This window comes from Fistularia commersonii, chromosome 22 (assembly GCF_037954325.1).
Source record: "Fistularia commersonii isolate RoL2024-O1a breed Wild chromosome 22, RoL_Fcom_v1.0, whole genome shotgun sequence".
Classification (NCBI taxonomy): Eukaryota; Metazoa; Chordata; class Actinopteri; order Syngnathiformes; family Fistulariidae; genus Fistularia; species Fistularia commersonii.
The window spans coordinates 9,820,780-9,839,528 of NC_141305.1; the positions used below are offsets into that span (position 1 = coordinate 9,820,780).

The window sequence follows — 18,749 nt, forward strand, 5'->3', positions numbered from 1 at the left end:
TTCATCATGTCTGTGTCAGCGAGCAAAATGCTCTTTAAAGGTCATCCTTGTTCTCCTCTCTTTCCCTACAGAGTTCCACTCACTCGCTGTCAGGCCGTGGCTACTCGGTAAGTGACATTTTCATGCTTCATAGCTTTACGGCGGAATTACAATCTCCAACGACCCGCTTTATGGCCCCACTGCTCTACATTTTAATTATGTTAAATAGAGTAATGGAGAAATCATGATATTAGGAGCATTAATTCTGGCTGACTGACTGATTAAATTGCAGGAAGGTGTCCTGTGGTACCTTGGTGAAGAGTCTCGTTTTATTGGCATCGATCTTGGCCATTTGCCGGTGCTGTATTCCTGCTGTCAGAGTTTTATGTCTCTCTCTAGTGACTGGCAATGTAGGATTCTTTTACTCAGAACTCTTACAATATGTCTGAAAGCCTATTAAAGGTCTGTGTATAAAATTGGAAAAAAAAATCTCCCCGACTTCAAATCAGATATGCATACACAACCCTCAGAAAGTTCAGTGTTAAATAAACACATCCTGTTGCAGACAACCAACTTCTGCATTAAGAGGAGGCAGGCCGATTTCTTTTTTTATACAACTTGGGAAAGTTTTCCAAGGTAAATGTGTCTGCAAACAATATTTTCTAATGTCTTGGAAACCATCAAGCCAATCCTTTTAAATATACTCTGGCTCAGATGTTGTCATATCTGGACTATTTTTAGCCCTTGACAGCTTTTGTTGCCTCAACCTAATGCATCTAGGACCAGTAAATTTGTTCTCTACCTCTCCCATTGTTTCAACGATATGTGTAGCCTCTGTGTTATAGAGACAGCGGTCATCCTTTATGTCCTCTGCTTAAAGGGTAACTCATAAGAGGAACATTCTTTTAAAGTCTGCTACTTTTCGCTGATGAGTGGCATATGGCAGTTCTCGTCGCAGTTTGCGAGCAATCATCTAGGCAAACAAAACAACTATAAATGGTTTGTCAACGTTAATCTGCCTCAAAGGACCGTAGTTAAAGCGACGAACAAAGCTTAACTTCAAAAGACATTGATCTTCGAGTTATCTTTTTTGAAAATTTTGTTTTAATAGAACATGTCACATTCCTTTTCCCCAGTGGTTGTATATTCACAGAAGGATAAAAACAAGCAAGACCTTCCCAAAAAGCACATGGAGGCCTTTGGCTCAAGCTGTCAGTTTGAGTCGGCAGGGAGCAAGACTTTCTCTTTATCTGAAAGCAGGAAGGAGGGGGAGTCACAGAGCAAGGGCAAAAATGGAAAGGGGGGCTTGGTGGGTGGTGGTGGTGTGCAGGCAGGGGCATTTTGCAAGCAAAGGATCGTCCAGTAAGAAGGGCAGGAAGTTTCGAGTTGTCAGGCTCCGCTTGCTGGCTATCCAGTGGTGCTATCTGCAGTGTGTGCAGCCTCTGGGCATCTCCTGGGTACTGAGCTCTGACTCGCAATCTGCTCCGCTGCTGAGCCCGCTTGATTTCTTGGGGTTCCTTATCTGTAAGTGCTTCAGGCTTTACAGTATGATGGTTTTGAGGGGGGGTGGCATAGGTTGTGGGGTCGGGGGGCTCCAGGGAACCTCGAGGCAGAAGCAGAGCGGGTACGGGAGGAGGAATTGGTCTAGGAAAAAGCCAGAGGCAAGATAGTGTGTTATGACTAAAGGAGGAGAGAGGCTGTGAATGTGGGTGGAGGGCCATTTGTGAGGTGGAAAGGTGGCGTGGGAGGGTCAGTGAGGCAAGCATGGAGGTGGAGGCAGCATCACCAGTGGCCAGTAGCATGCACGGTGCTATGTGCTGGATCGCCCATGGCACCGATCGCCATCTACTGCTCTGCCTCTTCACAAACAATCAAAGATATCAAGCTGGTGGATGGAGGCCAGTTATCTGTCACAAGGCACTAAGAGGTAGAAATGGCAATCTCTCCCAACGGGGAGATAATGGGAAGATACAGCCACAGCGTGTTTATGTTTCTATGCGTCTCCTTCCTTTTGTTGCCTGCCAGGCTTGGCTCCTTAATAAGGTTCGTACAAGAATTTGAGTATTTTTACTCCATAATTCTGCAGGAAAAGTGTCTTGTTATCATGATAATTGCCATTACATCTTCAGTCACGTGCTTCTGGCCCACTCGGCCCAGTCCTTTGTTTAAAAAATGTTTAAAAATCAGTTTTCATCCATTCAAGCATTGTCAAGCATTGTCCTTGAACGTAAACTCCAGTTAAGTAATAAATCAGTAAATTACCAAGTTCTATTCATAATCAAACGTACACTCTTTACATCAGCCGGAATTACGCAAGAGGATAAATATTTTAAAAATTCATCAGCAAATTTGCTCAAAGCATTCTAGTTAAATGTACAATTTAGTAATTGTCGTCTTTGAGTATGCACTTTATAGCACACAGTGTTGCATAAGTGATCACTGTTTGTGCAGGGTCGGGGAAAGTATAAGATTAAGCATCTTTTGTTTCACATTAAAAAAATCTTGATATAATTCTGTAAAATACAGCTTTATTGATAAATTAGGCTGGCATGCATCAGGGCAACACTGAAAATAACTGACATTGACTTTTTTCTCATAGATACATCACTAAGCCCATTGTGCCCTCTAACCGTACCTATATACTGTATATACACCATGTAAACTCAAATATGATGGCTATGGTCACAATAAAATATTTTGTTAAGTAGGTTCTGTTTCATTAAGCACAGATTTAATGGCTTTCATTGATGACATATTTAGTTGATTCTTTTTTCGGTTGTTGTATGGTCTTTCTTTATGTTCGTTACATTAATGAAATAGAAATTGATCTGAAATGGAAAACTAAGTTATACATAATTCAGTCAAAATAAAATATCAATCAAAACCAAGTATACTTAACAAGTTAATCTTGCAGTACAGTCTATCATAACTTTGACCGACCTCCCGTTACTTCATCACTTTCCAGGGGATGATATTGCTAGAACCTGACAACATTTCCCCATCCGCTTACCCCATGAGAGGCAGCTAATCTCTAGACCGTTGAGTCCTGCAGCGATATGTAGCAGAAGGAGTGACTGGCTATCTCACTCAGTGTGGAGGACTGGATATGGAATTGTTTATCAGGCTGACTGTCTGCTTTGTGCAGGCTTCATTATAGCCTTGGCTTTGTTTGGGAGACAATATCTGTACCTTGTTTCCTGCTCTGCTACCTGCTTGTTGTTCCTGCGAAGATGGGCCCAGGCTCTGGCGATTTATCATCCTCTCAGGGGTTGCTTGATAAAGAAACCAACATCCTCCTCTGTGTCTCGGAGATACGAGCTACAAGAGACAGAGAAAGTGTGAAAAAAAAATCTCACTGCAGCTATCTGTCCATCCTTTTTCTACCCATGGGCGGGATATACTGTAGAAGCAGGAGATCATGTTTTAGCTAAGTGAAAAAGACAACACACCAAACCTTTCCTTCCAGATGATGTGATTCAGCGTCCCAATTCACATCTTTTGGAACCTCCCAAGGCCAGGCTATGGTTCATGATTTCATGCACAGTAAAAACACAGAGCTTTTTCCCTGACACTATAATCTCTGACTAGTCTGTTTAAGACAGTTTATCTTTGTGATGTCAGGAAATAAATCCTGAACAGACAGACTTGGGATGAGTAAGAGTGCTTGGAGCTCACAGACACACCCATTGTTCATTTCTTTGCACTTGTAATCATGTTAAATTCTAAATACAGCAGGCTCAGAGTCATCAGTGCTTTCTTTAAAAACGTCCTCTGTATTTATTAATTTTTATTTAAGACTTTAAAATCAGGAGAGATACATGCAGCCCTTTTCACCGGACATGATCAAGTAGAGATAATATCATTAATTCATTCAGTCACTCAAAGGCTCATGCTTCATTTTAGAGAAAAAGAACACCATACCAGATAAGATAAGTCAAATTAATTGGATTAGATTTTAAACACATCTATTGAAAGAAAAGGATAAAACTTTAAAACAATGTAGAATATGTTGGGCTTTTGTAATATTACCCTCTAATTCTGTATGAAGGACAAACTGAATACTTTGAACAGAAACTATTTGCGTCTTTGCCTCCTGCATGAAATGTTTCAACTTCCTTTGCGTGTGATTCCGTCTCTGTTACTCTGCTTAGTGGTCACTGGGGTATGCAGGTGTCTCTATACCGCCGGGCCGTCACATGGTGAAAATTAGTGAAGGAAACCAAGAGCCAGCACGAGTGGGCCTGGGCCCTGACATTGTCTTGGCCTTGGGGTGGGGCACGGTCTGTCAGGGGCCTCTCTATGAGGGCTGTCTGCCTTGAAAAACCATTTGTTTATCCCTGTGTGCGGTCCAGCTTTAGATCCTGGGCCCCACTGCTCTCTGCACATCAGGGACCTGGGCTGTTGCCGCTAGCAACAGATAAAAATTGCTGTTAACCACAGCAGGGCCCACAACACATCAATCAACGGGTCTGCAGATAAAGGCTTCAGGCGTCTTGGGCCCCGGTTGAATGGTATAGCTGAAAATCCTTTTCCAGTGACTGAGCACACACAGCTCTGGTAGCGAAGGTCTGCTATCATTCAGAGTCAAGGAGAGAAACTTCATTTTCAGTAATGCAGCTCAGGTTTTGTTCTAATGGAGATGCATTAGAAGGGCACAAATGCAAAGGAAACTCTGGGAGAGGTCATTTGAATAAAAGGCGACACTGTGAATTACTGTTGACCAGGCCTCTGAAAAACAGCACCAGCATAGTTGAGTTGCTCTAAATGAACTCTTAATTGCTTTTGCCTCTTGGCATTGCTTTCAAGGCTGCTTAAGAGGTAGGACGTTCAGCTTCACCGCGTTCCACTTGCCCCTTTCGTTAGGACTGAATTGAGATCGATTGGACGATTGGAAATAGCTAGAAGCATACTCCAAAGGCCAGAATGGCATTAGTACAAAATGTTTTTTTTTCACTAAAATGCCTTCAGTGGTTCATTTGAACATTTTCCAATCTAGTTTCACCACCCTTACACCAAATGTATGGTGATGACTTTGGTGCTTGGTAATGAAAAAGAACAATACCGATCTTTTCTCCTATTAAATCCAGTGAATGTATTTCCACACGAACCTCCGTGCTATTAGCCATGTTGGATTTAGTCCAAATTAAATACAGGCTCTCATGGGTAAAAGCATTAGTTTTACCCCCATAAGCCTAGTTTTGAATATCATCGCCGTTAGTTTGTCCTGAATACACCGTCCCCTAACTCACATTTACCCCACTTTAAACAAAAACCCCTATAACATAACAATCAGACAATGCTCCAAGGATTTGTTTACTGCAAGCTATCTCCCCATTAAGTTTCACGGACACTGTAGACAAATAAAGTGGTAATTCCGCTTTATCATATGTTACATATACCACAATCAAGCAGCAATTACATGCTCCTTCCATTTGTAAGAGCTCCCAATGCCGATGTGGATGTTTTAATGAGGGCTGTAATGAACGCTCAGGGTGTTTGGCAAGTCTCCGAGATTGCCGGGGCTTTTATGGCTTCCCATTAGAACGTACAATTTGCATCAGCAAATTACAATGCTCCATATCATTATCCTGCACCAAGGCCCGATCATAAATTAGAGCTCCAATTACAAACATCTATCTGGGAATGGGGAACGAATACCATGGCAGCCCACCAGGAGTAGGCAGGAGGGAGAGATGGCCTCCTGTGGATTGTGGGATGAGACATCCAAAGAGGTGCAATCGTCTCACGAACCGCTAAGGTTATCTAATGAAGGCATGCTACCAAAATGAAAGAAAATGAAAAAAAAAAAAAAAAAAATTCTTGGACACAGCTAGTATTGTTTTGACAGGCTCATATGTTATAAATCAATAGCATATTGTCCATCAAACCCTTTAACGCAAACATTTTAACTCAACCCATAGATTACAGTGAAAGACTACTTCACATTACCATATGAAGCCAAATGCATTCGTCTGTTTATGGTACTGTTATACATTGTCTGTCCATGCAGACGGAGCTACGGTGTACCTCTGTCTCTTCCAGTGTCCTTCTATCTGACTCCCTCACTGTCCTCTCTACTCCTCTTGATAATACACTGGGGGGAAAATATTAAGTCATAATAATTTATCACACTATAACTTATTAATTAAGTACCATGAGTGTTAAAGCGGTCATTAAAATTTTCCTTGCAAAGAGTCAATTTTAAGACAAAGGCTCTTCGCTCCCTGCACGTCTCCCTCTTTATTGTTGGTTTTACCTCTATGATAGATTTCTCCAACTTTGAGAGTTAAACGTATATTCAGCCTCCGCTTCTCTGTACTAACTTTTGTTGCAGAGAAAAAAATTTACCCGAATGTGTTGCACGAAATGTGCGACCTGTGCCCAATTCTTGCTAGAGGAAGTAAAACAAAAAGCGTATGCCAACAGATCGCTGCAGGCACCAGGCAGAAATCACCTCTACTGATGAGACAAAAGGCCTGCGGGTCTCCTGCAAACCCAGAAGAGCTCCCCTACACTGCACAAACAAAGCCTGAAATTAAAAAGTGCCAGAGGCAGGCCCATTTCTATAGCAGAGCTAAAATGCTCGTTTTTCATGGCCTCTATGGATTTCTAGTGTGACATTATAATAGGGTGGAGGGAAAAAAAAAACGCATTGACTTTATCAGTTACAGATTTGAGAACTGGGTATCCCGCTCCTGCTTCTGTTCTCCTTTCCCCATTCACACCTACAGCCACACTTCTTAGGTTAATTTTAAAGGTACTAAAACCTCCACCTGCATCCTTTAGGAGGTGTCAGATGATGTTTAATTCATACCTTCCTTTGCATTTATCTTTACTTTTTGGCTGCAAAGCCTGAAGGATGGTTCCGCTTCCTTGTTTGACTATGAGAGGTCATGAATTGTTTTCTTTCGGTATTCACGTTCGACACCCTAGCTATTTATTTATTTAATATATTATTTTTCCCCAGTATCTGAGGTTTACATGAATCTATTAAGGGTAAAGATTCAACTTTCCTCTCTGACATCAACAGCATCGGTGCGTTTTTAATAAACCTGTTCAATTGAGTTTTACGAAGTAGGTCATATTTCGCTACTTCACTTCTAATCACTCGATGTAAAAGTACAAGATTTCCTTCCACCAGAGCCCATGAGCCTTGCTCCTGGGATTTCAGTGAGCAACACAGACTCGTTTGATATTTTTGACATGTGTTATCTCTTTTTCCTTCTCTCGGTGCACCGTTCTCTTTTCCTTCCTTACTTTGTATCTGACAATACACAAGCAACACCTACACTTCCTCCACCTGCATCACACACACGCAGATACCTACAAACACATATTCCCCACAAACCTACCTCCCCTCTGTGTCTTTCCGGAGAAGGTGTCTGACAGAAACAGCAGGTAAGGTATAAGATTACAGGAGAAGCAGGGGCAATTATACCTCCAGCTGATGCTGGTGTGTTTATGAGGAGAGTAACTGTTAATGACAGTGTTGTGGTTTCTCCAGAGTCCAGAGCAGTGTGTGACTAAACCTGCTGTTTTTGTAAGCTTAGCCTCCCACTACATAGTTTTAGATGGGGGTTCTTTTTTTCTGTGAACTATGTTCTCTCTCCAGATCTGTTCTCTCTCCTTCAGTTTGACTTGTCTTGCCTCTATGTGCCCCTATGCTGTGGTTTTAGCTTTCGGGTAAACAGAGACACAGATCAGTGCAGATACAGATTTCCTGTAAAGTTTTCAAATAGCATTTTGTATGCTGACAGAGGTGCAAACAAAGACTTGCTTATTAAGGTCATAGGAGTGTGGTGTACACACGCACATATGCAGACACACAAAGACGGTATTCTTTCACAGCAAGCTTCACTTGCTTCAGTGATTACAAATCATGCATTACATCCTTATCTCATCTCCTTTTTTTTTACTGTATTTGTTGTCCGGTTAATAGCTTATTTTGTTTTTAGGTAGGTCAAGATTAAAAGTATTCACATTATCAGACATCTTATCCTATTTTATATCACCATGAGTTTTAATGTTCCTTAAACCCGATGAGATCAGACGTTAAAATGTGAACTGTGTTATTTTAATACTGCTGACAAGTGATTAAAAAACAATAATAACTGAGTAAATCACAAAATTTTTTGCTGTGATTATTTATGATTTATCAAAAAGTTAAAACAGTCGTATTTCCTAATGGTTCAAATTGAAGTAGGAAAATCTGATAACAATACTAGACAATGAATTTTAACAAATTATACGCTTGAAATAGTATTTCCTATTTATTTATTTTTTTGAGGAGTGCAGTAAAACAAGAATACCTGGTAATGATGTTGTGAAACAAAATTATTCACAATGTCCTTTGCACTTTGTCATTTGTAGTGAGATGTTTGCAGATGACATTGTGATTTGTAGTGAGAGCAGGGAACAGGTTGAGGAAACTCTTGAGAGGTAGAGGTATACTCTGGTAAGGAGAGGAATAAAGGTTAGTCGCAGCAAGACAGAATATATGCGTGTGATTGAGAGGAACTTGGGTGGAACGGTTAGGCTACAGGAAGTGTAGATCAAGAAGTTGGAAGATTGCAAGTACTCAGGGTCAACAGTCCAGAGCAATGGAGTGTTGGAAAGAGGTAAAGAAAAAGGTTCAAGCAGGTTGGAATGGGTGGAGAAAAGTGTCATGGTACTATGCAATAGAGGACTATGAGCCAGAACAAAAAGAAAGGTGTACAAATAGTGGTGAGACCAGTGATGCTGTATGGTTTGGAAACAGTGACATTGATAAAAAGACAGGAGGCCGAGCTGGGGGTCACAGAGATGAAGATGTTGATGTTCTCTTTGGGAATGACGAGGATGGATGGGATCAGAAATTAGTCCATTAAAGGGACAGCACGTTAGATGTTTTGGAGAGAAGGGCGGAGAAGCCTGACTGAGATGGTTGGGTCATATACAGAGGAGGGATCGTGGATTTATTGGTAGACGGATGCTGGAGTTGGTGCTACCAGGCAGGAGGTCTAGAGGAAGATGATTTGGACCAGAAACAAATAAATGGAAGGTAAAGGTAACCCTCAAACCAAGAAATAAACCCTTCAGGGCACGGTTCAGGGCACAAGTAAACCCTGCAACCTGCGCATTCAATAAACAAATGAGGAAATGTGTCAGGGCGTGAACAAAACAAACAGTCTTCGGTCACCCCAACCAAAATTCCGCCTCACACATGTCCGTGGCTATGGCCCCGTGCACAATCCTCCACAGGAGGTCACCTGCCCACTTTCCCAGTGGTTGCTTGCACAAGGCGCACCAGCTCCTTGTCAGAGAGGCGTCCTGAAATTGTCCATAGTCTGAAACGCTTTCAAGCTTATCGTTGCAAAGGTCAACAGCAGACTGTCTTTCTCCTCCCACTCCCCAACTCTTGGCAGCATGGTCAGCAAAGAGAACCTGTAGTCCATGTTCTCATTCCATAACTCGTGGCAGGAGCGATCTGACACAAAGCACTTTGGGTAGGAAAGGAGTGGCACAGCGAGAAAAGCACCTATGCCCATATGTTCGCCATCAATAACCGAATCGCTCTCCGATTCCGGCTTCTTGTGCGGACAAGCAACTCGTTTGTTGCCCGCATCTCCACATTCAAAACATTTCATCTGCCCTGAGCTGGCCAAATATGCAACTCCATACTTCACCCAGAATGAGACCTCCAGGATCTGTGACAGCACCTCCAAAAACATGAAGACCTGCCTCCTCAGGGACTGAACATGCTTCAGCCTAGGATCCTTGCACCCCAGGCTCACAGTTTTAAAGCCACTGGTGAACTTTCCAAACCTTTTTAGTCCACTTTCCAACAGACCGTATGGCATGAACAGTGGCACACCAGAGTTGGTGAGCCACGTTGAGGGTGCTGACAGGGGGGACACCTGCACCGATCACCGATAACCACACTGCTAGCAATCAACTAGTCAACTGGTGGACGAGCACTACTGACTTCAGGAAGGCAACCACAGCTCGGTTCATTCTGGACACGTACATAAGATTTTCGTGTCCTACCTGCTCGCTGACTGCAAGAGGTATATCTTCCACTGACACCGTGCTGTCAGGCGGTATAACCCGTACTCCGTTCCAGAGAGAAGGGGGGGGCTTGGAGGACACCATCTCTCCAATTAGCCGGCACTGCTGGGCAGGTGTGCAGGCACACCTCAAGGACCAAACGATTGAACAAAACAATCAAAAAATCTCAAACATAAACTGAAAAAAAACAGACAGAAATGAACTAAAAAAAAAAAAAAAACCAAGCACAGATGAAAAGAGGTAAGTGGAAAAAATGGCCCAAATGGCCCAAAAAGATGCTTTCAATCTCTGCTTCCTTTTTGCACCCCACACCGGAAGAAGAGGAAGAAGAAGTAATCTTTAATAAAATCATAAAACAGGCCTGAAAGATGAGATTTTAACATGTATTTAAGACTGAAAAATGAAGGAAATCTAGAATGCAACCAAACTAATGTTGCATTCTGAATTTTATCATATATTTTTTTAATTCATTATATTTAGAATTGCTACTTATTGGGTATCATTTGGTACACTTAAGAGTATTTAAGTCCTTATGCACTTAAGACAGTATTAGCATTTTGTCTCAAGGCCTGCTTTTGCCCTCCCTTTGGAATTAATCTTCCCATTTTAGTGTCTATCATTTTTTAGTCTATTAGTCTATAATACACAAAGTTACTCTTGTACTGGATAGGGTTATATGGAGAAGGTTGACTCGCTGTGGCGACCCCTGAAGGCAAAAGCTGAAAGGAGAAGAAGAAAACCCTTGTACTCTTGGAAGTTGTATTTTCTACTGCAATTTTTCTATGGGTCCTATTCTAATTTTGCATATAAAAAATATGACATATTTTATATACAAAAATAACATATGAAGACATTTTTGCTTAGATTTGACCTTCTAATTTACAGTTGGATTGTTATGACATGCATGTTCTCCATGCTGAAGGGTGGGGTCTTTTTTTTTTTAATAAAAATGAAAAACAAAATCAGCAAAATAAGGTGACTGATAGACTTTCTCTCCACTCATTTGCCTACCGCCATCCACACTTCAGGCTCCAGACACTTTGCCCTCAGCATGTGGTTGGCCTTGGCCCCGATCACACCAGGGCACACTGAAGATTAACTGGGCTGGCTTACTCACTCAGCAGGTACCCCGACTCCCCTCCACTCATCCCGACCCAATCTGCCAGCTGAACTCGTGCTCTGCCGAGCCATGGCAGCAGGGCACCACAAGCTCGGCCCGCCTTCATTACGCCTGCCAGATGGACTGAGAATTAAATTCTCCCACCATAGAGGGAGGGAGTGGAGAGAGATTGAGGAGGGATGCAGGGAGTAAGGTGTTGAGGAGGAAAGGGAGGAGGGCTGAAAGTTGTAGGGAGAGAAAGTAATGGTTTTTGTTTTCATTTATGTTGCAAGTTATTACATTTTAATGTAACACCCCTGGGACCTGGCAGCATTAAATGGCTGTTCTTGAATAATCGACACTAACTACAAGCAAATGCTTGGGAGAAATGAAATTAGTGAGCGCAGCAATTTGGCACAGTGATTATCGGCTCCTTGGAGGCACTTTCTGATGATTTAAGAATGCTAACATTTAAGCGAGTCAGATCTGATTACTCTTCAAGGTTAAATCGAGCTGTGTCGAAGGGGAAGCAATGCTGGATTGGAAATAGTGCTTCCTTGTCTCTCTGTGCCGCTCTTCGCTCATGCCAATGTTTCTCACTCTTGCAGCAGCTCACTCCAAGCAGAAAAGACTCAGGGCTGAAATCTGTCAGACCCTGATGACAACCTTTGCCAGCTCTTAATTAGATCAGCAGTACTCAGTTTCCAAGGTATAATTTTTCCTCTGCCAAGTATCACCACTCGAGCTTGAAGATTGCTATCTCAGCCTTGCCCCGAAACTGTTTACCGCACTGTGACTTTCACATAGATCCATGGATGGGTCCAGGATGCTGTGAAATCTATCCATCCACACCAAAGGAAAGTGTTTATTACTTTCCAGACACAAATGTCTATATTTTTCTCTACCATTGACTCTGAATATATATGAAGGCAGAAACTATTTTCTTGCAATTTGAGCCGTAGCGTCGTCTTGTCCCGTGTTTACCTCGGCCGTTCGCATCTGTTCTCCAAATGAACTTGATATAATTATATGAGACAAAGACCAGACAAAGACATACGCGTCTCTAAACCCAGTGTAGTGCTAGGGGTCCTAAACAACACGGATATCTTTTTTTCCTTCCATTATACAGGGTCAGATCCTTTTAAAGGTGTTTTCCTGTAAATGTTTCAGCTCCCTGTTCTAAGAGGGTTCAAAGCTGTAGGAGTGATAGATGCTGAGTATAATGATATGAGCGGTAGCGGTGCAGCGGATTCAGATCCACTCTACACTGCTGTACGCGAAAGATCTTTCCCTCTACCAAACCGTGCCACGAAAAGTTGAGGGTATGATGGTTTGGACTTTTGCCTCTGATTTCTAAATGCAGGAGAAATCAAAACATTTCAAATGCGATGATGACATTTATTTAAAGCAAGGCAGGAGCACCAAACCTACTTTGGGGAGTATGTCTATTAGTTTTTCCAAGCTGTTGTTTTCTCATGCCGAGGGATGGGGGGGATCATTGCAAGTCAAATGTAATCATCCTGCTGTTGGGTTATACACCGTTTTGAATAATAATATTAGGTTGGTCTGTACATCACTCAGGCTTGAAATTTAAATTTCTGAGATACAAGTAGGGAGGCTGATGTTAATCATGACCAATCACTGATGTTATCCCTGTTTTTGTTTTGTTTTTTGTTTTTTTTGTTTTTTTGCTTAGCTGTTTTCCTCCTGTTTATAATAGCCTCATCTTTTGGCACATCTTGAAATTTGGCATGCTGAATTAATTATCAGAAATATTCCTCGTTGTCAACAAAGGTTTCGTTTGTGACGGTGGATTTTGTTTCCTTCTACTGACACATTCTGGGCTCTGCATGTTATCTTATGTCTGTACATCATACTTTGACTTTGTTGCAGGCAAATGGGTTTGTGGAATGTAGCTTGGTTACCCTGGAATGAGGAAAAACTATCAATTGTTACCAGGCATTTCCAAATGAAACATTCATGCTCGAGTATGATTAGCAGAGATTAGACTGGGTTTGATTTGCCTCTTAGAAGGCCCTGTGACAATTTCAGAATGCAATGATAGCAGCATTTTCAAGCACGACCTCCTTTATCCCATGCCAACAATTCTCACCTACCTTTGCTGAATTATTTACATTAAAGTTCTCAGCTTTGCAAAAGCATTGTAGACAGGGGAATATTACGTTCAACGATTCCAAGACTTTCTATTAAATATTTTCCCTGAGAAGGAGGAATATGTTAGTGCCACTCGAGGAACTATTCAGTTCAAAATGGCAGGCAAAACAATACATCGTATATAGTTCAGAGAAAATGTGAGAATATGCTTGGACATTTTCTGACAGAGTTGGCAAAGCGCTCATATCAAATAGCGGTCCATTCTCCCAGCCTGGGATGTGAATCCAATTCTTCCAACGAACTATTCTACTATCATGTATCCAATTTCCATATTGTCTCCCTATCATGTATATGAGATGGAGCCCTCCCATGTGCTGGATGATGTGATCCCAAGATAGATTCATTCATACATAATGATAAAAGATGGGTTTGGACAGGGCTACTTATTTGACAATCATTGAAGTGCCAGCATGATGGATGGTTAGGATACCCTTCTCCCCTCCTGTTTCACCCCATAACTATGGCTCCCTCTTCTGATCCTACCCTATTTATTTTCCCAGGCCCAGCTCAAGGTCTCACTTCACTTTAAAAGAGAAATATCAAATTGAATTAAAATTGCTCACTCACCCAAAACAGAGGCCCATGTGCCTTAAAAATCACACATCTGTTCCCACGTTTTATTGTTGCAAAGTCAACCCCCCCTCCAACCCCGAGCCCTCCTTTTCCAAGCATCGTAATGTGAATTATTCATGCCAGCGGGGCCACTGTGTGCTTCATCATGTTAAAGTGCCCATGACATTACTGATGGAGTCACCGATGCCCCTTCACAGCTAGCTATGCTAATGCATTTGGATGGAATAAAGAAAAAAGGAGATGGCAGCACATCTGGGGGTTAGGAAAACAAGGATTAATCCCTAATCACTATTTAGTCATTGTGTGTTGATCAAAATTCTAGAAGTCAAACTTTAGAAATAAAGTTATCCGGCAGCCTATCATGCAAACCGCTTATTTTTGAAACAAATTCAACACATTTTAAGAACGAAATATATACTTTAAGTTGGGGGGTTTTGCCGTATCTCGCCTGAATGAATCTTTTACTGCTTGTTACCTAAAAAAAAAAAATGGAAACAGTAGGTATACCCAAACCGTTAATCAAATCTCAACTTTGTAGGGCAAGGATTTCTCTGTTGTTGGGTTCCTGGACATGCTAAGCGATCAATATGGTTTTATGAATGGTTAGTTGGATTTAGCAAAGATTCTCCTGCACTACTTTGCACATGGCAACATCCACACCATTTCTTGACAACGTGTTTTGTCTGGATAATTTCGATCCCACTTCAGATATCTTCTAAGATGATTCACTTTAGGTTACAAATTTAATGTAATATTATTTATCATCAAATTTATGTTAAAATTGGTGGATATTTTATCCTGCTATTATAAATAATAAGATTTTCAGCATGTAAACAACCGTCAAAGATGCACATACATTTTAATTACTCATGCACTATGACTCATTTATCTGTCTAGATTGTGATGATTTGCAATATGTGCGTCTGATGTCATATTTGCAAGCGTATACATTTCACTTAGTCAGCTGCCAAAACTTTCTAAGGCAGCTTGATAAAAGTTTTTTTTAGCTCAGATAGATCCACTCAAGTGGCACTCAAAGGATTGGATTTTCTCAGCATTAATCTGTGTGGTGAGCTCTAATGAAATGCTGTATTAATCAGAACCGCAAAAAATGTAAGCCTATTTTAACTGTAATTGCAATATTGAATCTAAAGTGTCGGTTCTGCTAGTTGAAGACTACACTTGTACTGAAAGCTGTTCAGCGCATACGATATCTCTTGAATTCAGCTCCATTGTTTGGCCTTCAGGTGTTTCTATTCAGGTCTTAGAATGGGCTGATACATAGAGATTTCTAAGACAAGGGTGTATCATACAGTCTGTAAAATCTCTTGTCCACATCGGCACAGGTGATACAAATGGAGGGCACTGAGCAATGTTTGTGTCTCAATGACGTAAATCGGTCGTACAATAAGCCTGTTCATATACTGAAAGACATGTTGAACAACCGCAACGAAGGGTGGAGGCAGAAGAAGAGGTTGTACAGACTATGAAAGTATTTCCTCTGTTGGTTTGCGCGAACCAGCCTCCAATATGTTCTTTGTGAAGCTTTGCTCACCTTTTCAGAAAAAGCCTGTGTGTCCGTTAAGGCGCTGGGGGAGATGAGCACAACTGATACTGCAGTTCCCACACACTTAGCCTTCTGAAATTTCACAACCCATAGCAGTTACTGACAGAGGAGGTCTGATAAAATCTACCCTGATTAGAAAAAAGGGAGCGAGGCAGTGAGAAAGCGTTGATGCAAGGTGGGTAAAAACTAAAAGAGATAGTGGCGCCCATCAGGTCTCTGAGGTTTGGCTAGATTTCAGTAGATTCATCTCTGACTGGCCTCCATTGCGCTACTTTCTCCAGCTGGTGGGTGGAAATGGACAGATCACAAGCCACATGACCTCGCTCTATCTCTTGGTTGCAAACTTTATACACTTATTGTTCAGGTTGAAAACCGTCGTTTTTTGTTTTTTTTTTGTCTCTTAGTTTTCAGCTCCTATCTGACTGTAACTGACATATGAAAGTAATTGTGCAAACACACTAGATTAAGGCAATGCAACTACTTGGTTAAGTTTAAGAAACCTTTTGATCGTGATTTAAAACTAAACAAAACAAAAAAGAGAAAAGTGAAAAGGTTCTGTGCAGCTTGTAACATAAGTTATCTGGTCAGACTTTATCCGCCTAGAGTGAACAAACAGCATTACAAATATTAAAATATTGAAAAAAATAATATCTTTATAAATGATGTGTATGCTTCTACCCACGTCCAATAGGGAATTGCCAGTGAATATATTTACATGTCCTGTCTTGCCAGGTATAGTTTTTTTTTGTTTACCCCCACTTTCAGCCATTATTTTGTTGATTGAAGAAATTATACATGCAACTTTCAATGTATGTATTTAATCCGCCCCTGTCTCTTTGAATGCAACCATATCCGAATTTGGTGGTGGCACGGGGGGGGGGGGGGTCCTCTAGGGTCTGAAAGATGAGCCCAGCCCCACGTAGGCAGACAATCTGGCCTCAAAATAGAGACTCTTGGGAGCTACTATTCTGTAATCTAGATATGCTATCATTGTATACCAGACATTTGTGTTTGTTCAGAAAAGGAATAAGGAAGGAAGACAGAAGATGGCATTATCCTGTTTGTTGTATTTTTGACTAAGTGTTCTGCGATTATTCTCGCTCTCTGATAGAGTCAGTAATGCCGCTGTCTTTCAGCATCAGGAAATACAGTGAACTAACTTTTGTTAGATGTATATGAGATCTATCTTAACACCAGGAAACTGGCAGTTGTCGGAGTTGACAGTGGTTTCCTATACTCTTAGGGCATTTTTAGTAACGCTGAATTCAAAAACTCATCACCTGGATAGAAAATATCCTCTATAGACAAAGTTTGTGTCAGATTTTGAAAAAAGTTGGAATCCAGATATTTTGAATTTGTTTTGTTCCTAAGAACACAGTGCCCCATAGAAATATATATTATAATCCTGATCATTGCATCATGCCAAGATATGAAGTCACCCGAATACGGGATACTCTTATATCACTTGACTTTTTGTTGCCTCTTTCGAAAGGATTGTGAGCAGAGCTGCCACAGGACCTTATACCTGTAACCGCGCAGTCCCACTGATTGGAAGCTTACACATACAGTATCATAACCAACACCAAATATTGGTTTTACTGATGAATCCAGGAAAAAATGCCACATTAATGATGAGGAAAAATAAACAGGAGGCTTGTCAGCAGGATGTGAGCGGCTGTCTCGGGAGGGGAGGAATCTGGGGAATGTATAAATAGTTACAACATTAGCCAGCAGGGGTTCCTCCCCAACCCCCCATCACCAATCCTTCCTATATTCCTACTGCCTTGCAGCTATTGAGGCACTTGTATGGCTATAGTAATAAAGCAAAGTTTTAATTTACTATCTACACAGCCACACATCTAAAAGCAAGCCTTGAGGGTAATGTTAGGTCTTTTCATAAGTTACAAAGATGTAATTAGACAAATTAGCTAAGCAGACACTCAGGGTTGCATTTTTAATAGCTGCATCTTGCCTAGGTTGGTAATTAGCACACCGCCGCTGCTCCAAACTCAAACATGGCACCCAAGGCTTCGCATTTGTAACCTGACAGCCCAGTAATGAAGGCTTATATATTCCACGGGCTTGGTTTCTCTCGCTTGCCAGCCTGGTTTTCTTGTTGGAATTCATGCTGAGCCACTGTGCAAATGTCTTGTTTATGCCCATGTATCATTTTCTTCCAGGTTGTGCATGCCATCCTATCAGCACAGTGATGTATTCAAATCAAACGAATTTGTTTTTGCCTCAGAGGCACAGAGTTTCATTTTAGCCAATCATCTTTATGGCTCAATTCATCAGGGCCTTGGTTCAGCGTGTCCAGGTCTCTTGTTGTAAGTAGCACTCGGGGAGACAACGAGCCATTTCCACATACCGAGCTCCTCTCCTACTTTCAATGACTTGCCGATGGTGATTTTCACCAAGCGTTTATTATTTATTGGTTCAGAATAAATTCTTCCTTCTGTCTTAACACCAGCATTTTAATTTCTTCCATCTTGACAATATATACATGTTCCTTGTTTAATATCTATCTTAAGTCTGTTCCTATTTATAATTTTATGTCATCACACAAATTTTCAGTTTCATAAATAAATGCAATTTTTTTTTGTTGTTGTTGCTGATATAACCTAAGATTGACACTTTTTTTTTCATATATATATTTTCATATATATATTTTTTTCATATATATGTGTATATATATATATATATATATATATACATATATATATATGTGTGTGTGTGTGTATATATATATTTCATATATATGAGCCATCAACAAAGCCATCAACAAATTGCATCTTTTGAACGAACTAGTGTGGGGTTCTTTCTCTGTAGTGGTTTTTACACCAAAGATCATTTGTGTTTATCAAGTCTAAAGAGAAAGGGATGCGTTGAAGTAGAATATTTAATTGAATAAATTTTAATGATATTGTGGTTGATCTCGTGGAATCGCATGGAATGTGAATACAGATGGTCCTCAGTTAACGACGTACTCAGTTGACGATGACTCGTAATTACGATGGGCTTTGCAATAATATTAAAATACGTGCGGAATGCGCTGGCAGCGGGGTTGTCAGTGAGTAGGTATTGTACGTTCCTTGACGTGATTATAATTGGCCTATATTTATGCAAATATAAACATTAAAGGAAAAAAAGGTAAAATATAACTGTACAAATGGGCAATCTGTATGCGAGTACTGTGCGGTAGTACGGTAGAAACCTTGTTTCGCTTAATAACAGACCCCTCGGAACGTAACCTGGTCGTTAAGTTACAACCGCCTGTAATTTAGAAATGTAGTAGTCACAATCTCCGCT

The 18,749-nt window shown here is 41.0% G+C and overlaps 1 protein-coding gene across 14 annotated transcripts in view; it reads left to right on the forward strand.

The window, feature by feature from the left end:
• fbrsl1 (fibrosin-like 1) overlaps positions 1 to 18,749 on the forward strand; it is a 294,403-nt gene that overhangs the window by 135,647 nt on the left and 140,007 nt on the right. For all 14 annotated transcript variants that reach the window (XM_086169947.1, XM_086169952.1, XM_086169939.1 and 11 more), the window contains exon 4: positions 72 to 107. In XM_086169947.1, coding sequence (XP_086026073.1) covers positions 72 to 107 — 36 coding nt within the window. The remainder of the gene's footprint in view (positions 1 to 71; positions 108 to 18,749) is intronic.